Source organism: Pimephales promelas, chromosome 21 (genome assembly GCF_988280905.1).
Source record: "Pimephales promelas chromosome 21, fPimPro1.hap1.1, whole genome shotgun sequence".
NCBI lineage: Eukaryota > Metazoa > Chordata > Actinopteri > Cypriniformes > Leuciscidae > Pimephales > Pimephales promelas.
This window is the reverse complement of record NC_142789.1, coordinates 28,944,246-28,957,943: the sequence shown is the minus strand read 5'-3', so window position 1 is coordinate 28,957,943 and position 13,698 is coordinate 28,944,246. Positions and strand designations below refer to the sequence as shown.

At 32.8% G+C, this 13,698-nt stretch overlaps 1 protein-coding gene across 2 annotated transcripts; it reads left to right on the top strand.

Moving 5' to 3' along the window:
- Positions 1 to 2,184: 2,184 nt before the first annotated feature.
- asb14a (ankyrin repeat and SOCS box containing 14a) lies at positions 2,185 to 13,638 on the top strand. Of its 2 annotated transcripts, none has more exons than XM_039673560.2 (12): positions 2,185 to 2,624; positions 2,741 to 2,854; positions 4,524 to 4,623; positions 4,977 to 5,183; positions 5,285 to 5,337; positions 6,736 to 6,867; positions 6,939 to 7,097; positions 8,548 to 8,793; positions 9,438 to 9,609; positions 11,028 to 11,571; positions 11,649 to 11,802; positions 13,025 to 13,638. In XM_039673560.2, exons 4-12 carry the CDS (start codon positions 5,080 to 5,082, stop codon positions 13,216 to 13,218), a joined length of 1,758 nt encoding a protein of 585 aa, XP_039529494.2. In that variant the 5' UTR covers positions 2,185 to 2,624; positions 2,741 to 2,854; positions 4,524 to 4,623; positions 4,977 to 5,079; the 3' UTR covers positions 13,219 to 13,638. The 2 variants fall into 2 exon arrangements, with proteins under 2 accessions (XP_039529494.2, XP_039529493.2); XM_039673559.2 differs by having other exon boundaries at positions 2,189 to 2,624; positions 4,977 to 5,207.
- The last annotated feature ends 60 nt before the right edge of the window (positions 13,639 to 13,698 follow it).

Genomic DNA, 13,698 nt, shown 5'->3' with positions numbered 1-13,698 from the left:
TATAATTTTAATGATTATGGCTTACAGCTTATGAAAACCTTTTCATAACCTAATTTGGGTATTTCATAAGCTGTAATCCATAATCATCAAAATTATAACAAATAAAGGCTTCAAATATCTCACTTTGCATGTAATGAGTCTATATAATGTATTAGTTTCACCTTTTAAGTTGAATTACTGAAATAAATGAACTTTTGCACCATATTCCAGTTTTTTGAGTTTCACCTGTAGTTGTTAGTGGAATTGGTCCATTAAACAGCTTGTAATCGTCTTGCTTTGCTGTGAGACGGAGATCTGGCTGGTGTTTAGGATACGTTAAGGTCTGGTTTCACTCATCTGAGCAGTATTTCATGTTTTAAGCTCGATGATTTCTGTAGCAGCTGTTATTGTTTCTGGAACATTAGCCATGCAAGTGCACATGGGTGTAAAACGGGGACGCTCCGCTCATCTGCTCTCCACCAATAACATTGATTTTCTGACTGACTGCATATGCAACACGACTGTATCTCAGAGCACATTTGATTTTAAGATACTAAGAGATTTCATTCCACCCTCAATCCCCTTATTTTCTGATCTCTACATACAGGTGAAAAAAGTGAGATATTTCAAGCCTTTATTTGTTATAATTTTGCTTATGAAACCCCAAATTCAAAATTACAATATTGTGAAAAGGTTTTCATAAGCTGTAATAATCATCAAATATATAACAAATAAAGGCTTGAAATATTTCACTGTGCATGTAATGAGTCTATATAATATATTAGATTCACCTTTTAAGTTGAATTACTGAAATAAATTAACTTTTGCACAATATTCTTATTTTTTGAGTTTCACTTGCACAGATCAGTCCCTCCTTCAATGCCTTTTTCACCCATTTTATAATATCTATATATTTAAGGTATCAATGTCTGTATCTTCAGATCACTGACCGAGTAACAGTAGCTAGCGATGCTTGACCTAAGATAACTGTGTAACGCCGTCTGCTGTGTTTCTGCTGCAGTGGTTGTGTGTGTGTGTGTGTGTGTGTTGTGTTCTGTTTGCTCAGTCTCGCTCTCTGCAGGTGGTGTGTGAATGTAACGTCCCACTGCAGATCTGCTGTTGGAGAGGAGACTGTGTGTTTGGCTGCGCACGAGACGGTTAGCAAGCTGTGTAGAAACAGTGAAAGGAAAACACTCCAAACTGCTACTTTATTTTAGTTTGATCTCTCCTATGTTTTATTTTATCAAATCATTTTTTACATACAATTGGATTAAAAATGCCAATTCATTTATTTTTGAGATCGTATCTTGCTAAATTAAACATGCCACATAAAGAGATTAGTTTAGAAGCTCTTTCAGAGAAAGGAAAATATATATTTTATTTATTTTTTTAGTTAAGCTATCTCTATAGCCGTTTTAATTTTGAACAATTTAATCATATTTTATTTTATCAAAACTTTTTTAAATATAAAATTGGATTAAAAAAGCTAAATAATCCTATTTACTTTTGAGATTTCTCACTGAACATGCAACGTAAAGATTAGCAAACCAGTAAAAGGAAAAGACTCCAACGTTTTATTTTATTTTTGTTTAATCTGTCTTGTAAGAGAGATTGTAATCTCAATGTGATTTCATTCCCTGGTACAATAAAGGTAAAATACAATAAAAAATACAGTTTACAGCTGATTTATTTTTTTATTTTTATTTCTGTTAAGTCTCTTATTTTATCAAAACATTTTTAGATAAAATTGCATTAAAAATACAAAATAATCGTTTATTTTTTAGATAATATCTTGCTAAATTAAACATGCAATGTAAAGTGATAATCAAACTCAGTCAAAGAGGAAAACACTATTTATAACACATTAGGATATTTATTTAGTCCTTAGATTAGTTTTCCTAATTTACAGCTGATGTAAAATGTAAATTAAATATAGCTACAATGTAAAATCGTGTATGTACACAATAAGTCCATTGTATCAAATTATTAATTTCAATGTTTTAGTTAAAGTGGGACCTAACGCGGTTAGTTCCAATCCTTGATTGTGATTGGTCAATCAGAATCTGCTTTATTCACAATAAAACACCGCTTCACCCAACGGCTCTATTTATCACTGCGCAACACTGCAGTTCCTGGGACTATTTTTTTCTAGCGGAAGGAAGGCTTTTAGTGATTTTACTTCTTGAAAGTACCACTAATACATACTTTTTTACTTTAATATTTATATTGTGTGGTAACTTTTTTGTAAAAGCAATAAGGTACTCGAGGCAAGTGCTGTATCGTGAATAAGTAACGGCTGAAGGGATTACTCCGCTTCGCGTCGAGCCTAACAAAGTCCTTTTGCCGTTACATACTTGTTCGCGATACAGCACAGCGTCTTGTACCTTATTGCTTACATAAAACTGGATCAAAATGCTAAATAATCTTGTTTAATTAGGCCAAACGTGCATGAGAAGCACTGACCCAGACGTTTGTCCTAGTGAAGGTTTCCCACTCATGTTGAAGTGTGTGTGGTGTCGTGATGAACTGAACGAGGACAGGCTTATCGATCTCTGAAGGCTGCCGGCGATTCAAATGTCCTTCAATCCATTTCTTCCATTAAAGTCTTTCCATACTGGGCATCCACACGTTTAGATATAAATCGGGTGAGAGATGCACTAATGGATGAGCTTTCGAAACATTATATGCATGTTAGATGCAAATTTAAAAAATAAATGGATTAAAATATTGCACACAATTCTGATGCTTTTTGTTTTTGCAGATGATGTAAGATCGAGAGGCGATTATAGGCTGAGACAAACCACCTTTCAAAAAAGACGAATGAAATAGTGCCATATAAGAGGATTCTGGGCCGATTAGGACAGGAACACATAAGGTGAGATATGAAAGTGATGAAATATGTTTAGTCAGATTGGTGTCAAGCCTGTCCTGGCCTAGATCATCCTCCAACATTCGCATCCACATACTGTGTGTGTGTGTGTGTTTCATGTCTGACTGGCACATGCAATCATCAGTGTATCGCGGTTCTCAAACTAAATTACCGTGAGATTTGATACAATCTCATTATTTTATGAAACTGAAATTATCTGTTCTTCAGCTCTTATCTTTTGTTTAGTCTTTCTTTCTTCAGTGTTCAGCTGCTTTTATTTTTTTTACCAATTTAATCTTTATTATTTTATTTGATTGGGCTTTCAAACGTTGTTCTATAATATTGCATATTGAGGACTGTTTCATATATCATTGTAAAAAAATGGTAAGCAACATAAAATATGCTACACAGAATATATGCTAATAATATACCCATTGAATACTTGAAATTGGCTCACCTTAATATTATTCTGTTTCTGCGTTAAATAATATCTAAACTAAGACTGTATTCAGATTTTCTGCAGGGAAAACTGTACGCCACACTGCAATGCAACCAGACGCTAAGATTTTTTAGATCAATTTGTTTGATTGGGGAGTCAAAAATAAAAATATGACACAAATTTAGATTTAAAGCATTTTACTCAGATTTGAACTGATCTCAAGTCACTGAATTAATTCATGTGATAAGTGTAAAATGTTTGAAGTAATCTGAATCTGTGCTAACATATTAAACGTTGCCATCTAGTGTTCAGACATATGATCTATTTATCATTCTCACACAAGTGATGTCATGACAAAAAACAATGGTACCATGGTACATTTTATATTGCACAATGACAAGCTGGATAAGTGTGTGTGTGTGTGCGTGTGTGGCCATCCACCAAAGCAGGGGTTCAAACTGGATTATTAGAATAATTATTGATTATAAAAAATATATAAAAACAAGATAAAATAACTAACTGAATACAAAATAATTAAAAATAAATGTGATTTAAATTTAAACACTTTATTTAAAAAAACGACATAAATAAAAATATTAAATAAATAAAATGAGATTAAACTAACTAAATAATTTAGATTAAAATAATATTTTTATTAAAATAAAATTTATTTAAATTAATACATTTGAATAAAATTAAATAATATTTTTTTTAATAAAATACAATTTTATTTAAATAAATAAATAAATAAAATACATTTGATCAAACTTAATTTAAATACATTTTAAATAAAATGAAAATTTAAATAATAAAATTAAATTTAAATAAGTAGTTTACAAATATAACTTTTAAAAAATAAATAAAATTAAGAGTAAAGAAATTGATTAAAATAAAAAAAACTGGTTCATAAATAAATTAAATTTGATTTAAATGAATTTAATGAATACATTTGATTCAAATAATTTGATAAAATTTGAGTTTCTTCGTATGTATTTACAGTACAGTACTATAGTGAGGAGAAAAATGCAATTATGTAAAATAATAGAAATAAATAAATTTTTCACATATTAATAATATTCATTTTTCACAGTGTTAATTTGGTCTTTATACATTGCAACATACATCCGCCTTTTAAATTTTAGCATTGGGATCCTTCGCTTGAGGATGATCATATTTTGGGGATTGCAAAGATTGTAAAGCCCTGCACTAAAGTGTCCGTCTGTGTCACATGATCAGGTATTTATAGAAGAACTGTGACCTGAATAACCCAGTCAATACGACCCCCCAAACACACGAGGACCAGACACCAGACAACAACACTGGCTGGCACAAAAAGGTAACGTGAAAATGACATTTGAAGCGACACACACTGCTTATAAGGCCTATATACAAACTCGAAAAATTATAATATGGTGCAAAATTTCATTTATTTCAGTAATTCAAAGGCTTGAAATATCTCACTTTGCATGTAATGAGTCTAGTCTATATAATATATAAGTTTCACCTTTCAAGTTGAATGACTGAAATAAATGAACTTGTACCATATTCTAGTTTTCTAATGTCATGATATAGACAGACTTTGACATGCATTAAAGCATTTAAACATCACATTGATTTGCTCATGTTCAGGTTTAGACTTGCACATGGTGTTATGTGCAGTTTTCACTGTGTGTGTGTGTTCTGCTTCAGGTTCATAGGAGATCTGCCTCATTATCAACACACACACACACACACACACACACACACACACACACACACACACACACACACACACACACACACACACAGTGTCATGGATTTGGACACATCCGGAGGGATTTCTGACGATGATTCTGCGACTCAACTCATGATTGAACAGAGTCTCCGGCAGCGACACAAGCAAACCGAGATCAAGAAGTGTGTGTCTGGTGACGCCTGCAAGTGAGACACACTCTCTGCTGTCCGGCAGTTCAGATTCACTGATACTGGAATGAGATATGCTGTATTTTTGTCTGCAGGATTATTCACATCAGCCCTGAGAGAGAGGAGATATTCAATGCAATAAAGCACGGTATGAACGGAGGAATCACACAATAACAGATTCAGGTTATATTCACACCAGAAGCGAAATTAAAAAAGAACATTATTTTTTATATATATGTAAATAATTGTAACAATGTTTTCATGCCAAATAACCATTTAATTTATTTTATTTTAGTTTTATTGAATATTAAATAAATCAATAAATTAAAATACATTTTGATTTAAATAATAAACAAATAAATACAATTTGATTTAAATAAAAAAATAAATAACTACATAAATAAAAATAATGTTAAAAATAAAATAAATTAATAAAAAGGATTAAAGTAAATAAGATTTGATTGATAAATAAAATAAATACATTTCTATAGCTATATAGCATGTAAGTAAAACTGGACTAGCATTAAGATTTTTTGAATTGTGATGCAAATATTGTTTTACTAATTTTATATTTACTGTACATTGTTATTATTATTGCTATTGTTGTTGTATTTTTATATAATGCAGAACAAATCAGACATTTGTTCCGCAATATATAAAAATACTGGAATAGTTATTTAATTTAAATAAGCAATACAACAAATATGATCATGAGATTTTTTTTATTTATTTTTATAAATAATTGTAACAATGTTTTCATGCCAAATAACCGTTTAATTTATTTCATTTTAGTTTAAAAAAATTTAATAAATCAATAAATTAAAATAATTTTTGATTTAAATAATAAATAAATACATTTTGATTTAAATAAAAAATAAATAACTACATAATAATTTAAAAATACGTTAATAAAAAGGATTAAAATATATATAATTTGATTTAAATAAAATAAATACATTACATAGTAAAACCGGACTTAAAATAAAGAGAGAATTAATATTTTTTTATTGTGATGCAAATATTGTTTTACTCATTTTATACTTATTGTACATTGTTATTATTGCTATTGTTGTTGTATTTTTATATAATGCAGAACAAATCAGACATTTGCAATTAAAGCAATACAACAAATATGATCATTACAGTTTTTTGTGAGAGATGTACTTAATTGTCAATCATAATATCAATTAAACCAAATATATAAACATTAATATTCCAAAATGGTCCCAGGCTTTATAGATACTATTTTCATTAATAATATATATAATTCATTTGTTTTTTAGTCTATTTATTACTGATATATGACATCAATCTTCATTAGTATTACCATTATTATCATCACAATTAAACAGTAAATGTACTGTCTGCAGGTTTATGGTAGTTAGTGTTGGTTAGCCATGGTTTACATCGATAAAACAAACAAACGAGGTATCTAGACGTGGTTACATAACTAGCACAATAAATGAAAAGAGTATAACTGATAATAATAGCTAGCAGAAGAATATAAGTGATCTGCTTGTGTTTGCTGATGTCGACGGGTTATCAGGAGACGAGAACGCTCTGCGTCAGCTGTGTGTCCATCAGCAGGCTTTCTCTGAAGAGGACGAGACCGGCTTCACCCCTTTACACGAGGCCGCCGTACAGAACAACCAGAACATCCTTCAGATCACGTTTACCGGTGCGTCGTGAGCGAATCAATGATGTTGCTCGTCTCAGGACGGGACTAACTGTGATTTCACTCTCCAACAGCCTCTCCTGAGGAGGCGAAGCACAGGAAGACCGCGCGGGGGAAGACCGCTCTCTTCCTCTCTGTGGAAAAGGGTCTGTTGGACAACGCTGGCTTCTTACTGGACAACGGCAGCGACCCAGACACCCTGGACCTGGAGGAGGACTCTCCTCTCATCGTAGGTCAGAAAAAGGCCCGAGAATAGTCATATAACCATTGCAATAACTCCGAAACTATTCAGTTAAAGGGTACATATCATGCTTTTAAATCATTCATTTTTACATATAAATCATACCGTTGTGGTCTATATAAAACATAACTGCAATGCTTGGGTCTGAATTCCTCATTATTATAGCTCCACAAGCCCCTTTTCTGATGTGCGTCTGTGAGCGACCCATTTCGAAGCGGCCCCTTTAAATAAAAAGGAGATGCGTCACACCATTATTGTAGTTTGATTAGAGATATACGATTATATACGATACCTTCAAAGAACATTTTTATTCACACGTTAATAAGATGTCAACAACAGAAGACTTGTCCATCAAGCCTTACATATTCGAGCCAGAGCGAGCGAGTTGATAAAGACGACGACGAACCTGCAGAACAACCTCTTCATTCATATGGATGTATTGGTATGTGAGTTAACTGTTTTGTGTTATTAGTGAAAGTCGACTATTTCTCTTGTTAAAACAAGCACACTGACAAGATAAATGACTACGGTCTAATCTTACCACAAACAATCTGTATTGACAATATGATGCGTTTAGAAAAGCATCAGAAAACAACGCAGCTAAATGACCATTGATGAAACTCAAGAACAATAATACTGCAGACGTGTAACGTTACTTCAAAACAAAAACAAAGAAAGACAAAGGTACTGCTAAACCACGACCACCATGTGTTTTAAGAAAGTAAAGTACTTTATTTTTATTAACGATATTTACAGCTTATCGAAACGCTCTGTTCGTCGTCTCCAAAGATAGAAGGAATTTACCTAATACGGTGTAAATACGGTGATGTTGTAGTTCAAAAAACGTCATAGAAAACAGTAAAATCTGAACAGGTTGAAAAATATGACCAAAACAGAATATAAAGATATAAACGAAGCACCTGAAGAGAATAATTTAATCTTTTCTGTACTTATAAACACTCCAAATATACAACAAAATGCATTTAAGGGCTAAAAAAGTGGATTTTGCATGATATGTCCCCTTTAAGGTAAAAAAAACTGCATAGTGCTGCTTTAACAAGATGCAAAATAACTCTGTGATGTCCCCAGAGTGTGTCGGCTCAATTTACCCCACAGATCCTTTTTACAGCGTATTCATTCTTACATCCAAACGCTTAGGACTAGGAGACACTGTGTATTGTTTGATCGGGGCGGGACTGAAACTGCAGTGTCAGTCAACAATCGTGGGCGGGGCTTGTGCAAAACTACGTCACACTTCCCGACATTTGCATATGGCTTTTTCTGAGATTGTGCTTATGATTTATGGGGATTTTAAAAAAGCATTTTAGATTTTTATCATCACACATTTATGTTAAAAGTGAATTTTGCACAATATCTGCCCTTTAAAAAGCCTGATTTCATGATTTAAGTTTAGTCATGTTTTAGTCTTTTTATTCCCACAGCTATAAGAAATAAGCACTACGACATGACGAAGCTTCTGCTCAGCTTCAGCGCGAGAGTTGACCAGGAGGGGGCGCACCGCAGGACGGCCCTGCACGAAGCTGCTCGACTGGGCCGGGGCGAGTTCGTGGATCTGCTGCTGAAGAGCGGAGCTCGTCCGGACCCCAGGAGCGCCTACGGCCTGACCCCGTTAGCATTAGCCGCGCAGGCGGGACACCTGGACATCACTCGGACGCTCCTCCGCAGAGGTCAGGGGGGAACTGGGATTAGGAGAGCTCACTCTAAAATGACTGCAAATATTAAAAACTAATTTATAAGAATAACAAAAACATGACAAAAAATTACTAAAACTTTTACTAAAATTGAAATGAAGCTGGAAAATGTAAAAAATAAAAGTAATTAAAAATATTAATAAAAACTATAACCGTGTCTTAATCATACTAAATTAACTAAGATTTTGAAATAAAATAAACGTTACCTTTTTTGCAACATTCTTCATTTTTATTTAGTTTAACTTGATGAATTTCTTTTTTTTTTACTGAAACTTAACGAAGACATTTATTTTATTTCACATGATGTGAATGTACACATCTTACATGTGTATTTTGAACGTTTTCTTTCCAATAGTCTGTAAAAAATCTCAAAATTGAGCTGTGCATGACAAAACAATGTTTTTTGCTCGTTGTGTATTTCCTTAAAATATATTAAAATGTGTTTTATTTCCATAATATGCTACATAAAATACATTTTTGTTCAAATGTTGTATTGTTGCACTTCAAACTCAATGAAATCTGAATTTAAATCTGAAATAAAGCTAAAGTGTAACTTTTAACCATGCATGATCTCTTTTCATGCAGACGTGTGAGTAATGAAAGCTTGTGTTGGTGTTCAGGTGCGGATGTGGAGTCTCAGGCTCAGGACAGCGCCACCATCCTGTACGAGGCGTGTGCTTCTGGAAACCCAGATGTCGTATCATTGCTGCTTGAGTACGGGGCCGACGCAAACATCCCCAAACACACGGGACACCTCCCCATCCACAGAGCGGCCCATCGTGGACATGTGAAGTTAGTGTCGATCATGGCGAAGCCTTTTTATTGTTGAGTTGGTAAACTAAACCCTAGAGCCTAGGCGTTTGCATGGTGAAGTTCAGTTTGCCCTGATAGTACATGATCAATGCTGATATTTCTGATTATTATCAATGCTTACACAGTTTTTGCTGCTTAATATTTTTCCGTGGAGACCGGGATACATTTTACTTAGTTAGAAAGTTTAGAAGGACAGTATTTATTTGAAATTGAAACCTTTTGTAACACTATAAATGTCTTTATTGTCACTTTTGATCAATTTAACGCATCCTTTCTGAATAATACATATACATAATAACATTATTATGTTTTGATTGATACTGTGAAGTTGCTTTGATGCAATTAATATTGTGAAAAGCGCTATATAAATATACTTGACTTACTTTAAAAATATATCTTATAGACCGCAAACTATTGAATATATATATCATCCCAGAAACCACTCTAAAAAAATGCTGAGTTTTTTTAACCCAATTTTGGGTCATATAGGGACAAACCCAAATGTTGGGTTAAAAATGTGATTTAAAAATGTAACCCAATGGCTGGGTTTGTCCATGTTTGACCCAAAGTTGGGTTAAAACAACCCAGTATTTTTTAGAGTAAGTAATTGCATTTTTGTTTTTTGCCTGAGAGAGCTCAACTGAAGAAAACACATGCAAATATACAAAACGCCAGCAAAATAAGAAAACACGCGTGCTGCAAACACTCACAACCCAACCAAATATAGAAACATGCTTTGTGTTTTCAAACTGATGATGTTTTTTCTACTTGTGCGTGTTCTTCAGTTGTTCTCTCACTGTAACTGACTCTAACTGAACTGGCCAATGACATCACTGTTTGATGATGACATCACCAGAGCTGCTTTATAGCTGAGCTGAACTCATTCCATAATTCTTGAACCAAACCAAACTGATTTCAGCTGAATATTAACTGTTTACATGAGTTTGCATCATTGATTATTTTCCTGTTTATCAACTTGAACTTGTATTTATTTACTAGTGAAACTCGAAAAATTTGAATATTGTGCAAAAGTTCATTTATTTCATAAATTCCACTTAATATATTATATAGACTCATTACATGCAAAGTGAGATATTTCCAGCCTTTTTTTGTTATAATTGTGATGATTATGGATTAAAGCTTATGAAAACCCCAAATTCAAAATTAGAAGAATATTGTGAAAAGCTTTCCATAAGCTGTAATAATCATAAAAATCATATAATAAATATCACAATTTGCATGTAATGAGTCTATATAGTATATTAGTTTCACCTTTTAAGCTGAATTACTGAAATAAATGAACTTTTGCATGATATTCTAATTCTTCGAGTTTCACTGTAGAGCTGCTCTGTAAAGAGGAATGAGGTAAAAGCGAATGAGGCTGTGTGTGTGCGCAGGGCTCTGGCTCTCCTGATCCCCATCACGACGCTGGATGCAGTGTATGACAGTGGGATGAGTCCTCTTCATTCGGCAGCGTCCGCTGGACACACACACTGTCTGGAGATGCTGCTGAACGCCGGCTACGACCCCAACTTCATGCTTCACGCATGGGTTCGGCGTAACTATGATGATAAACGCCAGTCTGCGCTTTACTTCGCCGTTGCCAATGGCGACGTCGCATCCGCCAGAGTGTTACTGGAGGCCGGAGCGATGCCCAACCAGGACCCCGTGAAGTGCCTCCAGGTGGCGCTGCGTGTCGGAAACTATGAGCTCATCGACACTTTACTTCGATACGGAGCCAATGTGAATTACTTCTGCAGGGTGAACACCACGCACTTCCCCTCGGCCTTACAGTACGCCCTGAAGGACGAGCTGGTGCTGCGGATGCTGTGTAACTATGGTTACGATGTGGAGAGATGCTTCGACTGTCCGTATGGCGAGGGATCTCATGTGCCGAGTGGTTTTGAGGGCTGGAGTGATACTGTCATTAAAGACACCCTGGTGATTGATTTCATTGAGTTTGCGGTTTGATTAAATGTGTTGTGTGTGTTTTGAATCCTCTTCTCCTCTCTCTGCAGTTCTGTGAGTTCATGTCCGTCTCATGGCTGAAGGATCTCTCGGGAAACATGGTCCGCATCATGCTGGATTACGTAGATCACGTGACCATTTGCTCCAAACTGAAGGCTTTGCTCATAGAGCAGAAACAGTGGGTTGAAATATGCAAAATTCAAGGTTTGTGCATGATAATGAAATTAATAAATTAATAATATTCTCTCTCTCTCTCTCTCTCTCTCTCTATATATATATATATATATATATATATATATATACAGACACAGGTGAAATTGGAAAATTTATTTTTATTTTTATTAAATTTTATTTTAATACATGTATTTCAGTAATTCAACTTAAAAGGTGAAACTAATATATTATATAGACTCATTACACGCAAAGTGAGATATTTCAAGCCTTTATTTGTTATAATTTTGATGATTATGGATATGAAAACCTTTTCATAATCTAATTTTGAATTTGGGGTTTTGATAGATTCAAAATTATCACAAATAAAGGCTTGAAATATCTCACTTTGCATGTAATGAGTCTGTATGTGTATTTTTTTTTATGTAAATCGTCAGTAAAAACACACAGTAGGTACATGTGTATTTATGTTTTTATGTGTTTTTGTGCAGATGCGTATGTGTTGGCTCCCTGTTGTGAACCAAATTGCCCCTTGGGGACATTAAAGATATTTCACAATTTCTTTATATTATACAAATTATATATCAAACAAACTTATTTATAAACATTTCAAATTTGTATTATTAGTTTTTTTTTAATACTGATATACATTAAAAAGTAATTCAGTGAAAAAATGGCTTAAATTAAAATTTCCTGGAGCAATCAAGCTTTGTACAATAACAATTTATATATTAGGCTACTAATAATAATAGATATTCATTATATTATACTTTGTACAATAATATTATTATATATTATTGATATTAATAATATTAGTAATTACTGTAAATTGTTCACACATTATTATTATTATTGTTATTCAATGTTTTTTACTGCTTATTTTATATTTTAAAATGATAAATTACAGCTAAATTCAAGGTTTGTACAATAACAATTTATATAAAAAATAGATTTTCACTATATTATACTTTATTTAATAATACTATTGTACATTTTTACAGTGAATACTTGTTTGTGTGTTTTATATTTTCATTGTTTTATTTAATGATTTAAATGAAAAAAATATTATAATGAAGTTTAAAAATTACTTTAAAATGAGACAAAAAAAAAAACCCTGCTTAATTGTCGTAAAAATGTCAATGCATATTTTAATGCATATCCAAATACAGAATATATGAAGCCTTTTCTTTTGACTTGTGCTTGAAACTGATTTTCCTCTGCTCATGTGATGTCTTCATTGGTTCTGTGTTGGCAGAGAACGTGCGCGGCCTGCAGCATCTCTCTCGGCTGAAGATCAGAGCTTGTTTGGGTCGACTGCGCCTGAGAGCTCCAGTTTTCATGAGTTTCCTTCCATTGCCAGACCGACTGAAGCAATACATCCTATACAGAGAATATGATCTCTACAGTCAGAAATGCCCAACGCAAATGACCCAAAACACACAGCTTTAGAACACAGAATTACTCAATTATGATGACGTATAATGGACACGGTTAACATGTTTTTACATAATATACATTCTTGGAAAATAAACAGTCTTAATGCTAATAAATATGTATAGAACCGAATTGTTTAAATTAATAATAAATAAATAAATAAATAAATATCATATAGAATTGAATTGTTTAAATTAAAAATAAATAAATAATTATCATATGCATCTTTTATGAAGGAAAGTGGTCTTTAAAAGATATGTGCTTTTTTAAAGAAGCACACCTGTGTAAAATAATTTTTTTAATCTAGTGAGATTTTACATTTAGATAAAGTGTGTATGCAAGATATATTTTAACATTGAAAATACAATCTCATTAAATTGTTCTTTTTAAATGTATTTAACTATTAAAATTTGTCCCTTTATTGAAATAAAAAAATGGACAAACATCATATATATATATATATATATATATATATATATATATATATGTGCGTAT

Coding starts and splice junctions, on each gene's coding strand:
- asb14a (XM_039673559.2), top strand. CDS start 5,080: ATGGATTTGGACACATCCGGAGGGATTTCTGACGATGATTCTGCGACT. Junction 6,868..6,938: donor CCTTCAGATCACGTTTACCG/GTGCGTCGTGAG, acceptor ACTCTCCAACAG/CCTCTCCTGAGGAGGCGAAG. Junction 11,803..13,024: donor TGAAATATGCAAAATTCAAG/GTTTGTGCATGA, acceptor CTGTGTTGGCAG/AGAACGTGCGCGGCCTGCAG.